Source organism: Grammomys surdaster, unplaced genomic scaffold (genome assembly GCF_004785775.1).
Source record: "Grammomys surdaster isolate TR1022 unplaced genomic scaffold, NIH_TR_1.0 125749, whole genome shotgun sequence".
Classification (NCBI taxonomy): Eukaryota; Metazoa; Chordata; class Mammalia; order Rodentia; family Muridae; genus Grammomys; species Grammomys surdaster.
In genome coordinates this window covers 592957-613108 of record NW_021620581.1, presented here as the reverse complement: position 1 = coordinate 613108, position 20152 = coordinate 592957, and the positions used below count along the sequence as shown (strand labels likewise).

Below are 20152 nucleotides of genomic sequence, written 5' to 3'. Positions count from 1 at the left end.
TTATTGAATTCAAGCCTGCCCTATAAATTGCTTTCAATCTTGTGTTCCTTTATGTGTTATTTACAGTTAATACAATTCTATACAACCTTCTAGGTCTAACTCTAGTATATCTTTTACTAGATCTTCCTAGCAAATGAATTAGTGGCTGCCTCATTTTCAGTGCACACAGCACAGCCTTCTTTTCATTTACAGCTCTGCATTAGCATTCGTTTCATGCATGGCTTTCTGCACTGCTTGAGTATGAACTCCTTGAGGGTTAGAGTCAGAGTTTTGCATAGAGTTTAATAAATGTTTGTTACATGAATGAATGAAGGAGTTAATTAGTTAATTATTTAACTCTGCTGTGGACTTTAGTCAGCATTCAAAATGATTCTTTTACAGTTGGGAATCACTTTATTTCCATAGAGTATAATGAGGCCTCTTAAGTTTACCAGAGGCCTGGGAAAAGAAAATATAATAAATGAGAAAGTATTTTTACATAGTCATGTGGGAATTAACTTAAACTTTTGGAAGACAAACTTTACACTCCAGAAAACATTATGAATGAGAATGTTGAAAATGTCATTTTTATATAATAGCTATAAGTGAAAAGACCTTTTCTTTATCCCTGAGGGCAATAAAGTAATTATTCATATTTTAATCCTCTTTTCCCCATCTGTTCTTGCTAGTGTTTACCATAGACAAAATTAATTAATAAATAAAAGTCTTTTATCCAGACTCGTGGTCTCTTCCAAAAATTGAAAAGAAATATATTTTCATTTTAGCTGACCTTTATTTTCATAGATCTCTTAACATCAGTTAAAATTTTAAAATACTTTCTAGTATAGTTAAAAAAATAAATTGCCAGATACTTTTGTGTTTTAGAAGCAAAATTGTTTTTTACATAATCATCTGATATGTACCTCTTTCAAACTATGTTATAACATTAGCATATTACCCATCTGAAATATATGTATATATAATGTGTATATATTAATGTGTATAGATAAATATATAGATATGTACTATTGGCTATGAATAAAACTTATCTGCACAATTTATAAAGCTGTAGAAATTTCATCTAAAGTGTAATCCATATGATTCCCTTAAATTAGGTAAACAAAATCTCGGTTTTAAAAGCATGTTGTGGAGTTATCCACTTTGAATTCTCATCTGATCCAAGGGACAATGTTGTCCAAGGAGACTTCAATGTCATTATCACTTATAGGGGTTGCCTTTGGCAACATCAAACATGACTTAAGTTAATGAATTTATTCTTTCACAGTTTCATAAATGTATATAATGAACTATAATCATTTCCCCCACTATTCCCTGATCTCCCCAACTTCTTTTGCCTAAATGCCTCTTCCAAAATGTTCCCTTCACATTTATGTATCAATTTTGTCTATATGTGTAAGATTCACTGAATTTAATTAAGATTACTTGCATGAACATAGTGGACAGGTTATTTACTGGAGAATTGGCAACTTTTCAGTGGCTACATCATTGAAGAAAAGAGCTTGCTATTTTTAAAGCCAGACTATAATTGTTTTTAATTTTAAAATAATTTTAAATATATAGGCATTTTGCCTGTGCCCATGGAAACCAGAAGAGGGCATTGGATACCCTGAAACTAGAGTTACAAAGGGTTAGGAGCCTCCTTGTAGATGCTGAAATTTGTACCTGGGTCTTCCAGAAGAGCAGCCTGTACTCTACTGTTGAGCCTCTACATTGCTAGTTTTAACCTACTAGTCCTTCTGATAACTAAAAGCATAAAGAATTTTTACTTGTCTATAAAAAGAAATAAGCCTGAAACTTAAGTTATTATTTAAAGCTTATAAAATTTTTGTCTAAAATTACTAATATATATATATATATATATGTATATATATATATATGTATATGTATATGTATATATGTATATATATATGTATATATGTATATATATACACATATATATATAGTGTCTAGTAATCATAAATAGAATTCAATATTAGAATTATTAGAATAAATTAACATGAAACAGAAAAAGATAATGCTACAACTTTTTAAGTCCCGAGGAAGCTCTCTATTGTGATTCAGCATCCTTTATCTGTTATAGGACAAGGCTTTCTGAACCCCTATCCCTTTCATTTTTGAGGGAACAAAGCAGTCAGCTTCTACTATAGGCTTAGGGCTTTTACACTGCTTGGCACTATTGGGATTTTTATTAGGTTAGTGATCAGTAGGCAATGTGCTGAGTACTTCTATTTTAAAATATGAACATAAGCCCTAACTCTTGAGCCAAAGATATAGTGTAGACTTTTTGGTCCCACTAGTGTTTTCAGTACCTTCAATAACTGATGTGCTTTTTGGTCTAAATGACCAAATACAGCATTAAAACCAATGTTCTCAGTATAACTCATTTGTTTGCACTCTGAGTAAGGCCTTTATTTAGTGGGTCAGATACAAACAAAAGTCTCATATGTAGTCCAGAGACTCTAGGTACTGAATTCTTTGAGCTTCTAAGGTACTTATGATGTTTGACAATGAATTCCTCCTATGTACCTGACAAATGTTTGATCAAAATCTCTGCATGGGTGTCAGGGGAGTTTTTGCTTGTACTAAGTTGTCATGATGTGACCTTTCTAATTTACTATTTAAGGAGCTTTGCTATGAATAACTATGAAATCTTATCTAGGTGCCATTTAATAGAAATTCTCAAAGGCTTTTTGAAGCAATTTCATTTACAATTATGCAATAGAATGTAATAGAAATATCCTAATCCTGTGAATCAAGGTTTCATCATTTCCACCCCTGCTCTGAATTACTGTGTCAACTTTTCTAAGCTCCTTTTTCTTTGAAAGGTTTCTCTTTCTTCATAATATTAATATAAAAAATATTACTTACTTATTTTAGGTAAGAACTTGTGAGTGAAATCTGGCCTCACTTGAAATTATTCTTAGGGAACAGTGGCAGAGATAGTGGGAAAAAAGTTTTTGTAAGTCCAAAAGTGTTCCCTTAAGAAATATATTCAAACCATACCAAATCATTTTTGGTACACAGAAACACAATTTCTTTTCTCACATAGCAAAAGCACCTAGCTACTTTCATCACCAATATACAGTGGAAGCAACAACAGGCTATGCATCAGACATGTGTCACCCCCTGACTCACATAGCTTTAACTTATGTATACACACCCTGAATTCCTATAAAACATTGTAGAAAATGTAAACTAAAACTGCCTAAAAGCCAAAGCATCCACAATTATGTTTACTTCAAGATATCATAGGAGAGGACAATGTAATAACACACAGGTAGTCATACAAGGGGTTGTATGATAGTCATAAAATAGTGGAGCTATTAGAAGTAGCTCTGCCTTAGGCAAGAATATGTGGCAAGTCGGTTGAGGGATTCATGCTATGAACCCAGGAGGGATTATATAACTTAGAAGTCTTGGTGCAAGGTAGAAAAAAACAAACAGAATCCTTTCGAAAATGATTTATAGAGGCAGCAGACACCTATAATCTCAGCCTTTGGAAGGCAGAGTCAGGAGGATTCTCACAAACTCAACGCTAGTCTAGTTTATATAGTGAATTTCTGTCTTATAGAAATAATGATTCATATCTTCTAAAGCTACAAAGGCAGTGGGATATTAAACAAAGTGCAGTAAACATCTAAATTTGAGCCCTTGTATATGGTTGTATAAGGTGCATGTTAAGAAATTCAATATTAAACCGTATTAAACCCAGATGGCTTTTGTAAATATCAGGTAAGCCTAAAATTCCTCTCCAGATGGCCTTAGATTACTACTCTCATAGTTAAAGCCCTACAAGTGTCTCCTTGCCCATTTTACCTTATGCCTTTTCCTTGGAGTCTGAATATTATCTTACCAAGAATCTGCTGATGATAAGTGATGGATGTGTTACTAAATATAGGTCTCTAAAAGATCAATCTGTATGCTTAATTTGTAGATAGCCCAGCCAGTGGTTGAATATGTGAGCAGGATCTCTCACCTTTATCTTTCTAGAATATAATTGCAGAGACTCTCTCTTAGTTCTACATGGCCATAACAGTTCCTGGCCCCGTTCCTCCAGATGGTTCACAGATTCTCTGGTAAAACAGTAAGACTCAGTAGTGGAATAGACAAGTAAGTCAAGAATTAAAATGTAACTGGTTTCAAGTGACCCATTTGCTACATTATTTTGTATGAGAAATATTTTATTTTTCAAATATTAACTTATTGATACACATAACCATTCTGTAAGTTAAAACTGATCATTATAACTTCTTTCAGATGAAGAAAATTGGATCGAGAGAAGTTAAATGATTTGTCCAAGGTCACAGAATTGGTGATGACAGAGCCAAGTCTTAAATTTATGTATGCTGCCTCTTCATCATGCAGTCTCTGTGCTGGCTCTACTGAAGCACTTGCCTTCCACAAACACTGCAGTCAGCACTAGAACCCTAGAAACCTTGGTTTCCTTATTGAAACACAGATATTAAAGTCCCATTTGGTAACCAAAAAGGTTAACTTTAGAAGTGCACATGAGATACTGTATCAGGCCTCATGCAAATCTTAAGCTTTCCATAATCTTTGTTTTGCGTTAAAAGCCTTCCATGATTCATGGAATTGAATTTAAATTTCATCTGCCTTTCAAAACCATCAAAGAAAAATTAAGCTTGCCTTACCACTTCTTCACTTCTCTGTGTAGACTTATGCCTGTGTTCATTTTCAAGCTTCATAATGCCCCAAGCCTTTTAAATGTTAGACTCTTTATGATATCCCTCTGTTCCAAGCGCCTTCTCAAAGAAATACTAGTCCAGTCCTTATTGTTCTTTTCCTCTCTTCAAAGATAAATAAATCATCTTGCCCATTTTGTTATAAATCCCCTGATTATTTTATTAAGTCTTATTTCAGGTTTTTATTATTTTAATAAGTCTTATTTCAAGTTTTTCCTGATATTCTGGTGGCCTTAAGAAGATTGGTAGCTAGTGAATTTTCCATTAGCTTCGGCATCTTGTCCCAGTGTTGAATACACACTTGGCCTTGAGGAACACTTGTGGATTTGTTTTAGATGTGTGCCAGCATCTGTTTGAATATTCAGCACACAGTGAGCATTCCATAAATCATATTTTTAGAGACAATCTGGTACCACATAAGGGCTACCAGAAATTACACATACTCTGTGTAAATTAATTCAAACAGTTTTAATATTTAAGAGCTACAGTAAACCCATGAGACAAGAAAAATGTTAGAGTTTATTAAAGACAAAAGAAGCATTAGAATTTTTAGGGTAATTTTTAAAATTTGTATGTTATAGAACATGTTGATATTTGTTGAAAATGTAATGTTCCCAGCTTGAGAATGATTTAGTACTTTAATGAGTAAAAATGCACTCACATTTTGCCTATTGAAAATTTCAAAAATATTCTTTATTATAATTGTGGGATCTGATGTGTCAAAAGAAGAGGCTCGGGCTGGAGAGATGGCTCAGCTGTTAAGAGCACCGACTGCTCTTCCAGAGGTCCTGAGTTCAATTCCCAGCAACCACATGGTAGCCCACAACCATCTGTAACGGGATCTGATGCCTTCTTCTGGTGTGTCTGAGGAAAGTGACAATGTACTGAGTACTTACATACATATATATATATATACATACATACATACATACATACAATAAATCTTTAAAAAAAAAAAAAAAAAGAAGAGGCTCAGTGGACCCATTACTGGCCTCAGCTTCTTCTCAATCAGAGCATAAGAAAGAATTAGCATGAGTTAAAAAGAAGCCAAGAATGAAACTTGTTTTAAAATATTGAAAATATTTGTTCAGGCTTGAGGAAAGTTTCATTTGCACAGGAGATAAGAGAGAATTGTGACAGTATTATAAATCATGTGAGACTCTGTTAAGTTTCTTCTGGTGATAAACTCAGGAAATCTGACTGAAAAAACCAAAACAAAAACAAAACAAAAACAATGCCAGTCAAGGCTTTGCCCCATTTCAATCTGTAAAGATAAGAACTATTAATTTATCTTGTGTTCGATTTTATGTTTGTACAGAAAGTGAACTTCCTAAAAACAAAATCTAAATAGTGCAATTTAAAAATAATGGCTTTAAATGTTCAAGTTAGATATTTCAAATGTAATCATACTGAGATTAAATAGTTAATAACTAAGAAGTATCCTTTTAATTGTACTTTGGAGGGTTTTTTTGGACAAGGATAACCTTCACTTGTGAAACATTATTTGACAAGACAGAAGGAAATTATGAGCAGAACTTTTCGAAGGGACTTTGCTTTTTCCAATCTTACAACACGCAAAAATATGATGGCAAAACATTATGAAGTTGAGGTGTTTCTTTGTTTCCAGTTAAAATCTATTTGATCAAATAAGAACACACTAGCCCAGCATTAAAACTATGACTGAAATTTATGTTAAGGAAGAGACCTTATCCCACTTGTCAGCTAAGTGCCTTTGCTCACTGGAATAAATCATTGAATTTCTCAAGCTCAACTGATTTGTCCAAAGGTCCATCAGTTTCTTTCATGATAAAAATTTGTAACTGTTGGCTAAAAGTGGGTAGTGGTGAACAATTCAGTGGGTGACGTGTTGTTTTCCCTTCTAAATGATGATGTGGTCTTCCTAGATGGATTCAAATTTTAATTTGCTTAGTCACCACACAGAATAGCTAAAATCATTCAAGAGAAAATATAATCCCCTTTAAAAACAAATATGTGGAAAACTCTTAATGTCTAGCCTTCCCCCAAATGGTAAGTTGTTGTCATTTATAAAGGAAGTTTTTAAAAGTGTTTAAGCCTTTTAAGTTAAATTTATGAAGAAATGTTAACCTGAGATAAATTATGCATTTGGTCCTGTAGAGACAGAATAAGGTTAGAAATAGAGTTCTGATGTGAAAAATAAGGTAAGAGATTTCCCTACTTGAATAACAATTGTCCAACTGTCCTTTCAATTGTAGCAACCATTTTCTGTGGCCTACATCTTTAAATACCCAAGTATAAGAGATCCATTAAGTTCATCCAGCCCATTACTATTCCAACTGAAAAGTGAAGGATTGATGACATCTATGATTGTTTTGGCAACTTTACAATCTCTTTAAGGTGAAGACCTCAGATTGTAGAACTCATCTCAGGGAAATATAACCTGTAGATTCTTGTTTTGTATAAATAATACTTTTTGAAATCACTCTATTCTGACAGAATTGGTATTTGATATAGGCTTGGCCCTCTCTTATCTGGAAGACTGACAAAGCCAGTTGGATTCTGGAAAAAATTTATTATTTAAATGTGTCAGAGTGAAATTTTACTCAATTTATAATCACTTGTTTCCTACAGCCAATGACATAGCAGTCCCAAAGCCGATCATTAAAGCTACTTTGAGCTTTAGAATATCACTGAGTTCAATGGACAAATCATAATATCATTAAAATTTGGACCCCACTTCATATAAATGTTTGATAATTTTTTCCTGCCTATGAGCCTAACCAACTCTTCTATTCCTATATGGGATGTGTGTGTATATATGTCTGTGTTTGTGTCTGTGATGTATGTGTGTATGTGTGTGTGTGTCTGTCTGTCTGTGTGTGTCTGTGTGTGTCTGTGTGTGTTTGTGGTATGTCTGGTATGTGTGTATGTGTGGTGTGTGTGTATGTGTGTGTTTGTGGTGTGTGTGTATAGTGTGTGTGTCTATCTGGTATGTGTGTATATGTGGTATGTGTGTGTATGTGTGTATGTTATGCTATAAACATCTTATAACTAAATATTTAAGAATTCCTAAAACAGCCAATCATCCATGGTTACTATTAACTATACTATGAACTTAGATTCTCTGGGTTTCGACTTTTTCTTCAGTCTTCATATAAGAATCAGCTCTCAGTCATTTTTATCATCAACCGATAGCAATATGAAAGAGAAAAAAAGGCTTGACTTGTAAAGGAATCCATTAAGAATTAATTTACTTATGCTGCCTCTCTGGTAGTTAGTTGGTGAGCTAGACAGTACCATAGATTACTAGATTTTGTCAACATTCTATCATGATCAAAATGTTCCAAAATTTCAGGTAATAGTCTGACAGATAATTAGGACAAAGTGGTTCTATATATCCATCAAATGTAAAATTACATTTTAAAATGAAATTAATAAAAATTATGTGAAATTGTTTACAAAGCTATTTCCCGGGGGAACATAAGTCAAGTACACTTCTAGCACAGATTCTGAAATCACTAAATCTATCAAGATTATTATAAGATGTTTACAGCATAACACACACACACTCACGGCTTATTGATAGCCTTATTCTTGTTTTAGCTGTCATATATAGACTCGTTAATATTTCTCCTGATATTTACCAATGACTGTATAATCTATGCTAACACCAGTTTTTATAGATTAACAAAATATTTCAAATATGAATGTTTCAATTGTTTCAGGTTCCCTGTAAATTATAAATGAATAGTCAGGCCATATTGTACCTATATTTACAACCTCGACAGAAAATAATTAATGTGTTTTTAAGTCCTCATATTTTCCACAGGAATCTCAAATCCTTTCTGTTGTTACACATTTGTTAATGGAGTATATATGGAAGATATGCTCTGATCCCTTAGCCAAGCACAAATAGCCAAGGGAAACACTTTCAAAATATCATCATAATTACAGGAACAAATGATTATCTATCTCCTTATTTCTTATCATCTCATTTTTAAGAAGTATAATTAATAGCATTTATATTTGTATGTCAGTCATTTTTTTAACTTTAAAATATGAATTGGTTAGATCATATATGCTATTAGAAAAAATTATGGTAAAAAATAGAGTCAATATAGAAGTGAATGTGTGTGGTATGGTAACTGGAAAGTCAGTAAGTATTGTTTCAGTTTCTACAGAGACATCTGTCTGTATTGTTTTGTTATTATTGTTTGCTTTCGTTTTTCAAATGTAATATAACAAATACTCCTAGAGAAATATTAATATTTTTAAAAGCTCACTTTATGCCAAATATGAAAGCCATAATCACCTAAAAAATAAAAATGTTCATTTATAAGCATTAGAACAGCCTATGTCAAGTCAAAGAAGACAGTTCTCACCCTTGTCACTAATTCTTATGATTCAAAAATCTAGGGCTGGGTGTGGTAGCACCAACCTTTAATCTTAGCACTCAGGAGGAGTAGGCAGGCAGATCTCTGTGCATTTGAGGCCAGCGAGATATAAATAGCAAGCTCCAGGATAGCCAGGAGAATCCTGTCTAAAAAAAAAAAAAAAAAAAAAATGCGAAAAAGACTTTTCTAACTAATCCAAAATGTGCATTTTAGTGAATATTTATTTATTAACTGAACTACAGCATAAAATAGCTAAACATTTATCCAATAAAATACAATATAATTTGATCACATTTTCAGTATTTCATTTGCCTATTAACAGCCCAAAATATGTCATTTATTTTCTTAAACAATGTTACTATCTGACACAAGAATTTATTTACATAATAAATTGTTTCATTTGCCATTTATTCCAACAACTTGAGAACAATTATTTGCAACTAAGTCTAACATAATTTGTACACATACTTTCAAGCTAAAATACTGCTAAAAATTTCCAACACACATGCATTTCAGTATGTTTACATAGTAACATATGTATTATTTTAATAAAACCAGTATCTCTAAGCACTTTATAGGATGTGAATACAGGAGTCTACCCTCTAAGGAAACAAGGTCTTGGGAGGGGAGATGCTGCTGAGCATGAGTCCTGTGTTCAACTGTATTGAAATGGGCTTGCTAGTCCAGACGTTCAGGAACGCTATTGTGCCAGCATTATCATAGATAGCTCAATTCACATAAAACTGCAGCAGACTTTAAGTGTAAGCCCTTAGCAACCAAGAAATGGATAGTACAAGCAACGCTGACAAAACACACTCTTATTATAAGCAACGCTGACAAAACACACTCTTATTATGCATGTGAACTTGGTTTTAAGCAAAATTGATATTGAAAATCCAAATATACAAAACAGATAGAATGGTTATTTGCATTATAAAATGGTTTTCTGCCTCATAAAGAGATTCCCAAGTTTTATCTAAATGGCAGCTTCCTTAATGCACTTAAAATAGAATTTGATTTTTCTTTTTAAACTTCAATTTACACAGTACTTTTTCCACGACCATTGTAAGGAGCAAAGTAGGTTTATACATAGTACTTTGATCTCTCTCACACACTAAAGTCTCTTATCATTGTATAAGTAAAGGCATGTGAGCCAAAATATTACCCTTTAGGCCACTAAAATAGATAGTAAATATTGCCTCTAAAACATGAATATCCTAAAAACTTAAAGTATATCAGTGGGTTTTATATTTACAATTCTGGTATTCAACTTTACAAAGTAGATGTAGATAGCACAAATATATAGCTATCATCAGGCCATAATTGGACCTAATTCTGCTGTGATTTAAGTTTATTTTAGTGGGATTTCCCTTTTAACTATGTAATTCCAAAGATATGTTAATAACACTTACATGGTAACCAGTCTATTTATGATTTATCCTTTCAATAGTTTACTCCAGAGAATTTAAAAACTCAGCCTTCTGCATTGCATTCCTGCCCCATTGCCTACCTAGGGGTGATTTTCACTAAGGCTAAGCTCTCTTTTAATTTGTACTATGCTCCTTACCAAATTTGGGAGGTCTGTGAGGGGAGAAGGATTTAGTAACAGTGGGAGTAAGGGTGAAGCCTTGGAGTAGGGCAATTAGAGATCCTGTCTTATATATCTGTGGCCCCTCAGCACACAGCAGATCCAGGCACCAGGGAAGAGAGCACTCAAGATATATTAAATGAGTAAATGAATGAATGAATGAATGAATGAATGAATGAATGAATGAGGAAACAAATTGAGTAAGAGAACCATCTGGAAGGCTTTGTTCACTCTAGCATTCAATCCAGTATGTTTCTGGAATGTGTAGTATAGTATCATTAGGAATTTTCAGAGTTTGAGAAATGACAGAAACTATCTTTGATTCATTGCATATATTTTAAAAGATTTTTAAAATATTAAGCCCTTTTCAACACAGAATTATTTAGAAAAATTAAGTCACCTTAGAAGTCAGAGGACAAAGAGGATATTGAAGGGTCTTTTTCCTACTCAACAAATGCCTGAGGAAAGAAGGCACACAGGTTGACCTAAGTTCATATCAAATACTCTTGGCAATGGTGTCAAGTTTGAGGAGTAATATTTTTGAGAATTTTGTACAAATTTACCCACTGGAATATGTAGAAGCCATGAAAGTAAGTAATTAAACAGTAGAATCTAGAGTGATTGTTATTTAACATTTTGTAGGGCCAGACATCTAGTTGTGTTCCAGGTGGGGTCCTAGGAATGTTATTATCTTGCCTGGAACGGTTCTTTCGAGACTCATACTCATTACAATCTGCTTGTGAAATAGTAAGGGAATTAATAATATATCTAGCTGGAAGAATTAAAAATAAAAAAAATAGGTTTGGAAGTGCTTGAGCCTATAAAGAAAAACAGAATATAACTAGTGGGAATGTCAATAAAGTAATTAAACTTGAAATGTTTGTGCTTGCTTTTGACAGTAATGATTAAAACACATGGTGTGCTATTATGCTTTTAAATAAAACCATTTGTATCCCACCTGAAAGACTTGATTTTATAACTCAATGTAAATAAAAAACAAATCTAGAGACATGAAAATATTGAAATGAATAGTAATTATTGAGCTAAAAAATTTGTGAACTTGAGTTCATCCAGGAGGCCTCTTCAAAAAAATCAGGAAAATGAATGAGAAGTATAGTATATTTCATTAAGATTAATAATCTAATTTTGTTATTAATACACATGTATTACTTTTCAGGCAAATGAGAACAAACGCTGAAGTAGAATCATGTCGTTAATAGATGAAATCACAGTTAAAGCCTAAAAACTATCTTAATATGATATATGCTGATTTGCCTTCACAATGAGGTTCCCAAATATCTGCCTCTGTATAATGTATTGATCATTATACCAAAGAAAAGTCACTTTAAGAAAATGCTTAAACTTCTGTAATTATATGTCACCCAAAGATGAAGTACTTTCTAGGAGCTCTCTCCATGTCCAACTATTTCACAACTCTGGCTTCTTTAATACAAAATGTAAAATGTTTATATATTAACATATGTGTAGATCACTTTGACCCACCATTTTCAGTTGTGAGCTAATGGATATAAATGGCAATTATGACTTTTAAGCAAACAGTGAATATATTAGTCAGTCACTGTAGATATCCAGAGATTTTAGATTGTTAAAACCTTTTTTTTCCTTGAGTGTCCTTTACTTTTATATATGGACACAATTACCTTCTGTTGTTTAAAAAGTCCATTTTGCACCATTAATTATTAATCAAAATGATTTGGAGTTAAGTAATTTCTAATTGAAAGCATGTAGCATGAATTGTTAATAGTGGTAATGTACTATTAGTCAATTTAATGCTTTAAAAGTAACTTATCAGGATCCACTTCAATCTCCACATGATAATAAAGGATTATTATGTGCAGTAACCTATTTATGAAAAGGAAACAGTGTGCTTCTTTCAGACGCCATCACTTGCCTTAATAAGGAATTGAAAAGCTGGACTACTTTATATGCTGATCACCATCCCAGTTGCATAAGGATTTACAATAGACAAAACAAAACTATTTTTGTTGTAAAGAAAGGCTGTTTGTTTAAATCATACAATAATGTTTGCATCTAAAAATTATTTACAGTCTAATAAGGCTTCATAAATGTTATATAGAGTTGGTTAGTTAAAATAATTGACTGCTAAGAACAAAACGAAAGGCTTGCTAAAGCTAACAAGAAAAATTTTCAAGTAAAGCGTGCCCAAAGAAGGCAGAAGGAAAAAAGACGCTTCCTGTTGTGGTTTAGGTAATTGTTAATGGATTTGGAGATGCAAATAAGTACATGATTTGATAGCACCTCATTAACACTTCAATTAAAATCAAGAGGAAAATCTAGCTTTGTGAAAATTGACAAGAATTCTGTGTCTAATTTTTGATTCTCAAAGAAACAAAGTTTGAGATATATAATTTTATCTCTGCTGTCTTGAATTTGCAGAGAACTTATGTGGGAAGTTTTCATCTTACCTTTGAAGTCTTCAAGGTATTTAATGGCTCTTGTGTCTTGGTTAAATGAGGTGTGTGGCGGCCTCTACTGGTATGTGTTTATAGAAAATGTTGCAATAGGCAGAAAAAATATTAGTTTCAATTAAAAAGTTAGAAATACAGATTCTCATTTAAATATATAAAAATATCTAATTTAATGCAGAAAAAATATACTACTAGTTGTGCAATGTACTCTTAATTAGGAAAACAATCTAAAACATTGACCATGTTAGTGTAAAATAATGATTCACGGAAGGGCATTAATTGTTCAATTCACTCTGATATTGGGTTAAATATATTTTATTAATGAATTACTAATCCAGACAGAGGTGGCTTATTACCTCTAGTCCACTGTTAAATCCTCTTGCTTGACTTAAATAAAATCACTTATAACAAACCCAGAAGAAAGGAAATAGTTTACATTTACATCTATAAAGTCCTAAGCTAGAATCGTTTGATGACAGGCTGGTTTCTATAACTCAAGCAAACTGTATGTTGACTTAATATAGCTAACATATAGATCTATTTTACATTGATTTCATTTTTAAAAATACAGCACATTAAAATACTTTCAATTTTCAAAGCTAAAAGCAACATTTAAGTTAAGTCTTTAAGTGCAAAGGCACTTTAACACAAAGTAGCGATGCCCAGGCCTATACTTGGTAACTGAAGATGGCAATACCATAGACCATTATTTACAAAAAAAGTTGTAGTCCCAAAAGACCTTTGGAGATCTTCTACAAAATATTTTCCTTTGAAAACTTTGCCTACTATTCCTTCACTCACTGTCATTTCTTTCCACTCCCACACTGAAAAAAGAAAAAAGAAAGAAAAGAGAAACAAAACCTAAACAAAATACATGAAAAAAAATGCATTGTAGAAACATTCATGTTCTCTGATGGTTTCTAAGAAGAGAAGGGGGAATTGGGGTGGGAGAGCAAGAGAGAAATAATTTAAAGGGAAGCTTGCAAGAGCAATATCATTGCTTCACCCAGTCTCCCAAAGGCTTTCAGTCTCCCATTAGCACTGGGGAGGGGAGGACACAACAAAAGCAAAGGCAGTGCTTCCAACAGTCTGGAGCTGCATCTTTTGATGCTATAGTGTTGTAAATGGTTTCCCTTCACAGCTGACTGATTGCAGTTTGTTTTTCCAGAACTTCGAGGTAATCTGGTTCTGATTGCGGCTTAGCTTGCAGTAAAGGGTGGTCTGGCTTTGACTGCCCCACAAAGCATTTTCTGGGAGTCCCATATAAAACGGTTTTATTGATTCTGTCTTGGTTTTGGCGTCGAGATTCATATGAAGGGGCAAACTGCCTTTTAGGTAAGGTACAAAAGTTATAGTGGACTAGGCCTGCACTGGGAAGCTCCTTAACTCGCTCAGCGATATTCTGATACAGCAGCTCAGGCTCTCTTGGTGCGGCCTGTTTTTCTAGCAACTCAGTGGCACTTATCGTGTAAGCAAGTGTGGCAGGCTCTTCTTTTTTTTCCTCTAGGTTGCCATAGCTGAAGTCCTGCAGGTTTCGGTAATAAGCTACTGGGTCTCCTTCCTTCTGCATATAGATGGGGTTTTGGCACATCTGACCCACAGGTGGAGGGATGTAGTTATAGACGTGGCCATCAGCTTTATCATTAGTTTCGGTATTGTAAGACCCATATTGTAACTGGAAGGAACTTACATCTAAGTTGGTGGTGCTCCTGGGAACACTTGGCACTCCCTTTCGACGCTTCAGAACAAAGACGAACAACCCCGCCCCAAAACAGACAGACAGGATAAAAACCACAAGCAATCCTAAAATTAAGACGGAGAGTGGCACTTCAGTGTGTAGTTCGGGGTAAGAACTAGGAGACACACTAAGTGATCTAGGTGTGACTGTGTTGTGATTCATTGATAAAATAGTCCCATCTGACAGGTTAGGATTATCTGGACAAATAGCCTCCCTTCCCAGGAATTTCAGTATCTCCCCTGCATGCTTAGCGGGAGATTCACAAGTCACCTCATTGATGATGACAGGAGAATTGGCATGTTCAGTCCAGTCCTTTAGCCCCATGATGTCACAGGTGCAGTCCCATGGGTTCTCTTGCAGATCTATCTGGATAAAAGCAGGAAGCTGGTCCAGGACGCCTTTCACAGGCAGGTGAGAAAAATGATTGTTTCTTAGATTCAGCCTGGTGAGGGCTGTGCCCCCAAATATATTATCAGGTAAGGACCTCAGCAGGTTGTTATTCAGGAACAGAAGCTGGAGGTTAATCAAAGCATCAAAGGTCAGAGGCTTAATTTCCTTAATGACATTATACTCTAAATAGAGATACTGCAAGCTCTGCAGTCCATCAAACATAGAAGGATACAGCACTTCAAGGTAATTGCCATTCAGATAAAGTCTTCGTAAACTGGTCAGGTTCGTAAAGGCACCTTCCTGAATGACTGCAATCCTGTTGTTTCCTAAATGCAACAAATCCAGGGAACTGTATTCTAAGAGGTCATTCTTATAGACTGTTTGGAGATAGTTACCTGTTAGGTAGAGTTTCTTTGGACTGGTAGGTTTGGGCTGTAGGTCAGAGATGTTAGTAAACTTCCTTTCTTGGCAGTTAACATTTAGACCATTGTCTGAGCTCTGAGAGGTACAGACACAGCTGCTGGGACAGGTAAGGGCCACGGGTGACTTGGTCTGGTACACCATGATGGGGCCAAAGCTCTGCCGGTCTTTTGACACAGTCACTCGGGGAGTTGGACGATTTCTCATTTTGGGTGGCCGGCTGGCTTTAGGAGCCCTGGTTGGGTTCAGAGCTGGATTCATTGTAGGGGACAGCCTTTGGACATGTGTGTCTGAATGACTGCTCCTCTGACTCGAATCACCACTTGCGCTTTTTCTGGGACAGAGGTCTTGTCTGGTCAGCTGGGTCACATCTTTTCCATGTAACCTGAAAGGAGTTTCACAGACAATCTCCCCCACAAAAACAGTAATGGTGTCCAGCCATGCCTTGAGAGGAAGTAAGTCACAGGTGCAATTCCATGGGTTTTCTTCCAGCTGAATTTCCATGATTCCTCCAATATGTTCAAGGACACCAGCAAAAGGCATTACTTTCAACCTGTTCCCCCTCAGGTCTAAGTGAGTCAGCAGGACAAACCGAAACACATTACTGGGCAAAGACAGCAAAAGGTTGTCATTCAAGATGAGGACTTTGAGCTTATTCAGTTTGCTGAATGCCCCAGCCTCAATGGTGTTGATGTAATTGTAGTCGGCTTGGAGGTACTCCAGACTCTCTAGGCCTAGAAAAGTGTCCTCTCGCAATACCTCCAGTTTGTTGTTATTGAGGTGCAGTCTCTTGAGAGTTTTCAGACCACTAAATGCCCCGGGTCGGATCTCCTGCAGCCCGTTGTTACCTAGATGAAGAGTCACCGCATTTGAGTAATTGACAAACTCGTTTGGATACAGTCTGGTCAAGAGGTTTCCATTGAGAAACAGCTGATAGATGCGATACTGGGGGGGTTGAAGCAAACTGACAGTTGTAAATCCTTTGTTTTCACAGTTAATATTCAATACGTTTTCCTTCTCTTCACACAAGCAGCGGATCTTGCAAATGTCTTTGGCAGTTTTGCGACTCTCAGTCTGTAAGATCCCGGCCACTGTTAACACACTGAGGAACCAAACACCGCTCAGCATCTTTAAGCACCTTCGATGTCAGCTCAGGTACCTACAGGCAAACCTTCAGTGAGGGACAGGGGGAGAAAGCAGGATGCAGGGAAGAAAGAAACAAGGAAGCTCGATTAAAAAGGCAAAGCTGGGAGGCAGGCGAGTGGGAGGGAGGGAGAGTGAGGGGGTGGGCAGCAAGGAAGAATGAAATCATTGCGTATTTCAAAGCAGTTTCTTCTCTTTCTCTCTACCCACTCCCCGCAGCCCACCCACACAACGCATCCTGGAACACACATGCTTGCACCTGATTTCCCTGCGGGTCACAGCCAGCCACGAAGTCATTAGTAATCGAGTTGTCCTACTAAATCCAGCCCATCTCCTCCTCCCCTGGGGTATTTTGAAGAAATCTCAAGCGGATTGCCCGTCTCGGGCTTGCAGTAGAAATTGCTTTACTTTTTTTTTAACTGCACGAAAAAGGGGTGAAAAAAATTAAGAGTCAGGGAGCTGGAAAAGGGGACAGAATGAGAGGGCAAAGAAAGCTCTGGCTGGGGGATAAGGTGGTACTCACACATCAGGAGAAGACGGAGCTCCTCTCCTCTTCTCTCCACCAGTAGTTTAGCATCTTCAGGAAGAGAAGGAGAGCAAAGTAAAAGAAGATGCAGCTTGCAGTGGGGGAAGCTCTGCTTTTTTGCTTGATTTAATTTGATTGGGCGGGGGGGGGGTGCGCAGAAATTAGAAATCCGGCTGGCGGCCAGAGAGGAAGAGGAGGATTGGAGCAGAAAGAAGCTTCGCTGCGGGGTGCGATTGCATAGGGAGGTCTGGGAGGACTGGGTCACTGCGGGCGGTTGCCACAGCGGAGCCTGGGCGCGCGCTTTCAACCCGCGGTAGCAGCAGCAGTGCGTCTAGCAGTTTGAATTTGAGAGGTTTTGCTGGCTCCTCCGGACAGGACTAGAGGTGACGTCACGGAGGAGAGGCGTGTGGGCAGTGTATCCAGGGCGCTTGGTGGGGGAGGGTGGGGCAGACGCTTCCCTTCCTTGTGAGTGAAAGCTTTGCACAGCTCAATTCCCAGCTGCGTCAGTTGCTTCAGAATTACTCTATCTCCAGCCGGGCTGGCGGCAAGAGAAGCTCCTTCTGAACAGGAGTTTGTTTCTCAAGCAGGTGACCCAGCCCCCTTTGGTTCTGGCCTCACTGAAACTCCCCAAATCCAGACCAGTCCTAGTGATCTCCTTCACTTGACCTCCCTCACCTACACATGGCATAAGGACAGTGACTTGGTCATTAAGACTGATCTCATGGCGGTCTCCCAAGGAGTGATCCAGACCCTCCCAGGAACTTTGTGTGTGTGTGTGTGTGTGTGTGTGTGTGTGTGTGTGTGTGTGTTGCCTCTTGCTACGGAACTGATGTCAGCTAGGCAGACTGCTAGCTGAGATGCTTTAGGTTCAGAGTGGGGTGTTCCTGCGCTAGAGTGTCTGTGTGGGAGTGAGAAGAGTTCTCCTAGGGGATCAACACTTTATGTACAGAGAAAGCTCTGTTTCAGTGCTTAGAGAATTACTTCCTTGGTGGTGACCAGCCAAACAGCTATTTGCCTGGACTCTGGAAAGCCAACTCAACGTTAACTGGTAGACTGAGCAAAACAAAAATAAAATGCTTCTCTCCCTGAGATTTATACTTAGCCAGATAATGAGTCTTAAACGTGTGCTTTTTTGCCTGGAGGAAAGTGAAGTGGAGTGGGTGTCAGAAAAGTATTGCCAGGCTGAGGCTCAGCTAGGAGTGGGCGCCAAGGCAACCTTCCCCCCACCACACCCCTCAAAAACAGGGAAGAATGCAGGGCAGGAGAAATGACTCCTGAAGAAATCGTAATAGGAATCTTGAGCTGAGACACAGAATACCAGGGTTCTTGATCTAACTCTGTGGCCATGCCTGTCACTACTTTTAGGATCTTATACTGTTTGCTAATGCCAGTGGAGTGTTGGTCCTCTGGGCCCTGCTGTTGTATTTGGTTTCAAATAACCTTTCTAGAGCATTACTAATTGGCTAGGTGTTGGATTTTTGCCTGCATTATCTCTTTTTTCTTTAATATACTATTACTCCTTGGGTCCAGGAGTCCCAAGAGGGGAGCCCATTTGCATGTGGGAATAATGCCTGCTGTTGCTTGGAAGAGCTACAGGCCACCTCTGATAGAAAAGAAGAGAGAAGTCAGAAAAGCCCAGGGAAAGAAACAGTGATGAAAGGGACTGATTAAATGTGCCTGCTGCACAAACAATTCACCTTCCCCTCCTCTTTAGAGCAGCTACAGAATTTATGCAGGGTTCCATTGCCTAGCCAAAATGGAAGGTAGACAATGCCACAGACAAAATAAGCCATTCAGGAATGAAAAACCACCCATTTTATACTGTTTCTCTCCATGTTAAGCAGAAGTCTTTCACCTCTGTAGCATATACAGATTCCTTCCTCTCTAAGAAAGATTGGGGCAGTCTATAAAGTTCAGCACTAATGCCACCTGTGGCATTGTGTTCTCCTGCCCCATTCTGTCTGGATTTCTTCCTTCCTGTTCCTTTCATGAAAAACCTTTGACCATATTTCAGGAGCCTTAATTGACCTTCTCTGGGCCATAGGATGACCATGAGACTAGCGAAGAAGCCCTGGAAGTGGGGAATGCAGTTGTGGATAGCCGGTGCTATCCACATTCTATTGCAGGTGCATCATTATGTGCAAGCAGAGTGATGCATCTTGAGCAAAATTAAGCTTCTTTCATAAGGAAAGGGCACTTTCTATGTATTTCTAAATATTAAAAGTACATTGTTCCTAGGGAGATATGATTTATTCACTCAAACAAACATTTGCTAATTAGGTTATCTTACTGAAGTAAAAGCCAATGTGACAGCTGTACAAAACCCAGCAGACCAGAATTATTTTACAATCAAGACATTCCTCAGCCAGGTGAGTTGCTGACTTGGTTAACTTCAAGAAGCTAAAATTAGAAACAGAGCCCAGTACTGCTTAATATGAATTAGAAAACTGTATACCTAAACTCAGTGGGGCACTTCACACAAATGTAAAGTTTTTACTGCTAAAATAAATATAATTACTATTAGTTCTCAAATACAGTAAAATCTTCAAGACATAGATAATTCTGTGCACACTCTCTGGAGACCAGAATTGTTTTTGCTAGAAATGAAATAGAAAGATAGAAGAGGGGGAGAGGGAGAAGAGAGGAGAGAGAAAGAAGAGAAAAAAGAACAGAAGAGAGGAGAGGAGAAAAATGAGAGGAGTAAAGAGGAGAGGAGAGAAGAGGAGAGGGGATGGAAGAGAAGGAAAGGGGAGAAAATGAGAGGAGAGAACACAAGAGGAGAGGAGAGGAGAGGAGAGGAGAGGAGAGGAGAGGAGAGGAG

General features: G+C 36.8%; 1 protein-coding gene and 1 non-coding gene across 2 annotated transcripts; one reads left to right on the top strand and one right to left on the bottom strand.

Annotated features, from left to right (window-relative positions):
• The first annotated feature begins 847 nt into the window (after positions 1 to 847).
• Positions 848 to 947, top strand: LOC114639651. The gene has a single exon (XR_003714039.1). It is a non-coding gene; the product is annotated as a small nucleolar RNA U13 (small nucleolar RNA).
• Positions 948 to 14249: 13302 nt separating this feature from the next.
• Slitrk2 (SLIT and NTRK like family member 2) lies at positions 14250 to 17679 on the bottom strand. The gene is made up of 2 exons (XM_028788423.1): positions 17329 to 17679; positions 14250 to 16833 (listed from the first exon to the last, which is right to left on the bottom strand). The coding sequence occupies exon 2, from the start codon at positions 16788 to 16790 to the stop codon at positions 14250 to 14252; it is 2541 nt and encodes an 846-aa protein (XP_028644256.1). The 5' UTR covers positions 16791 to 16833; positions 17329 to 17679.
• Positions 17680 to 20152: the final 2473 nt, after the last annotated feature.

Bases quoted from the DNA above. Each gene is read 5' to 3' on its own strand.
- Slitrk2 (XM_028788423.1), bottom strand. From the start codon at position 16,790: ATGCTGAGCGGTGTTTGGTTCCTCAGTGTGTTAACAGTGGCCGGGATC.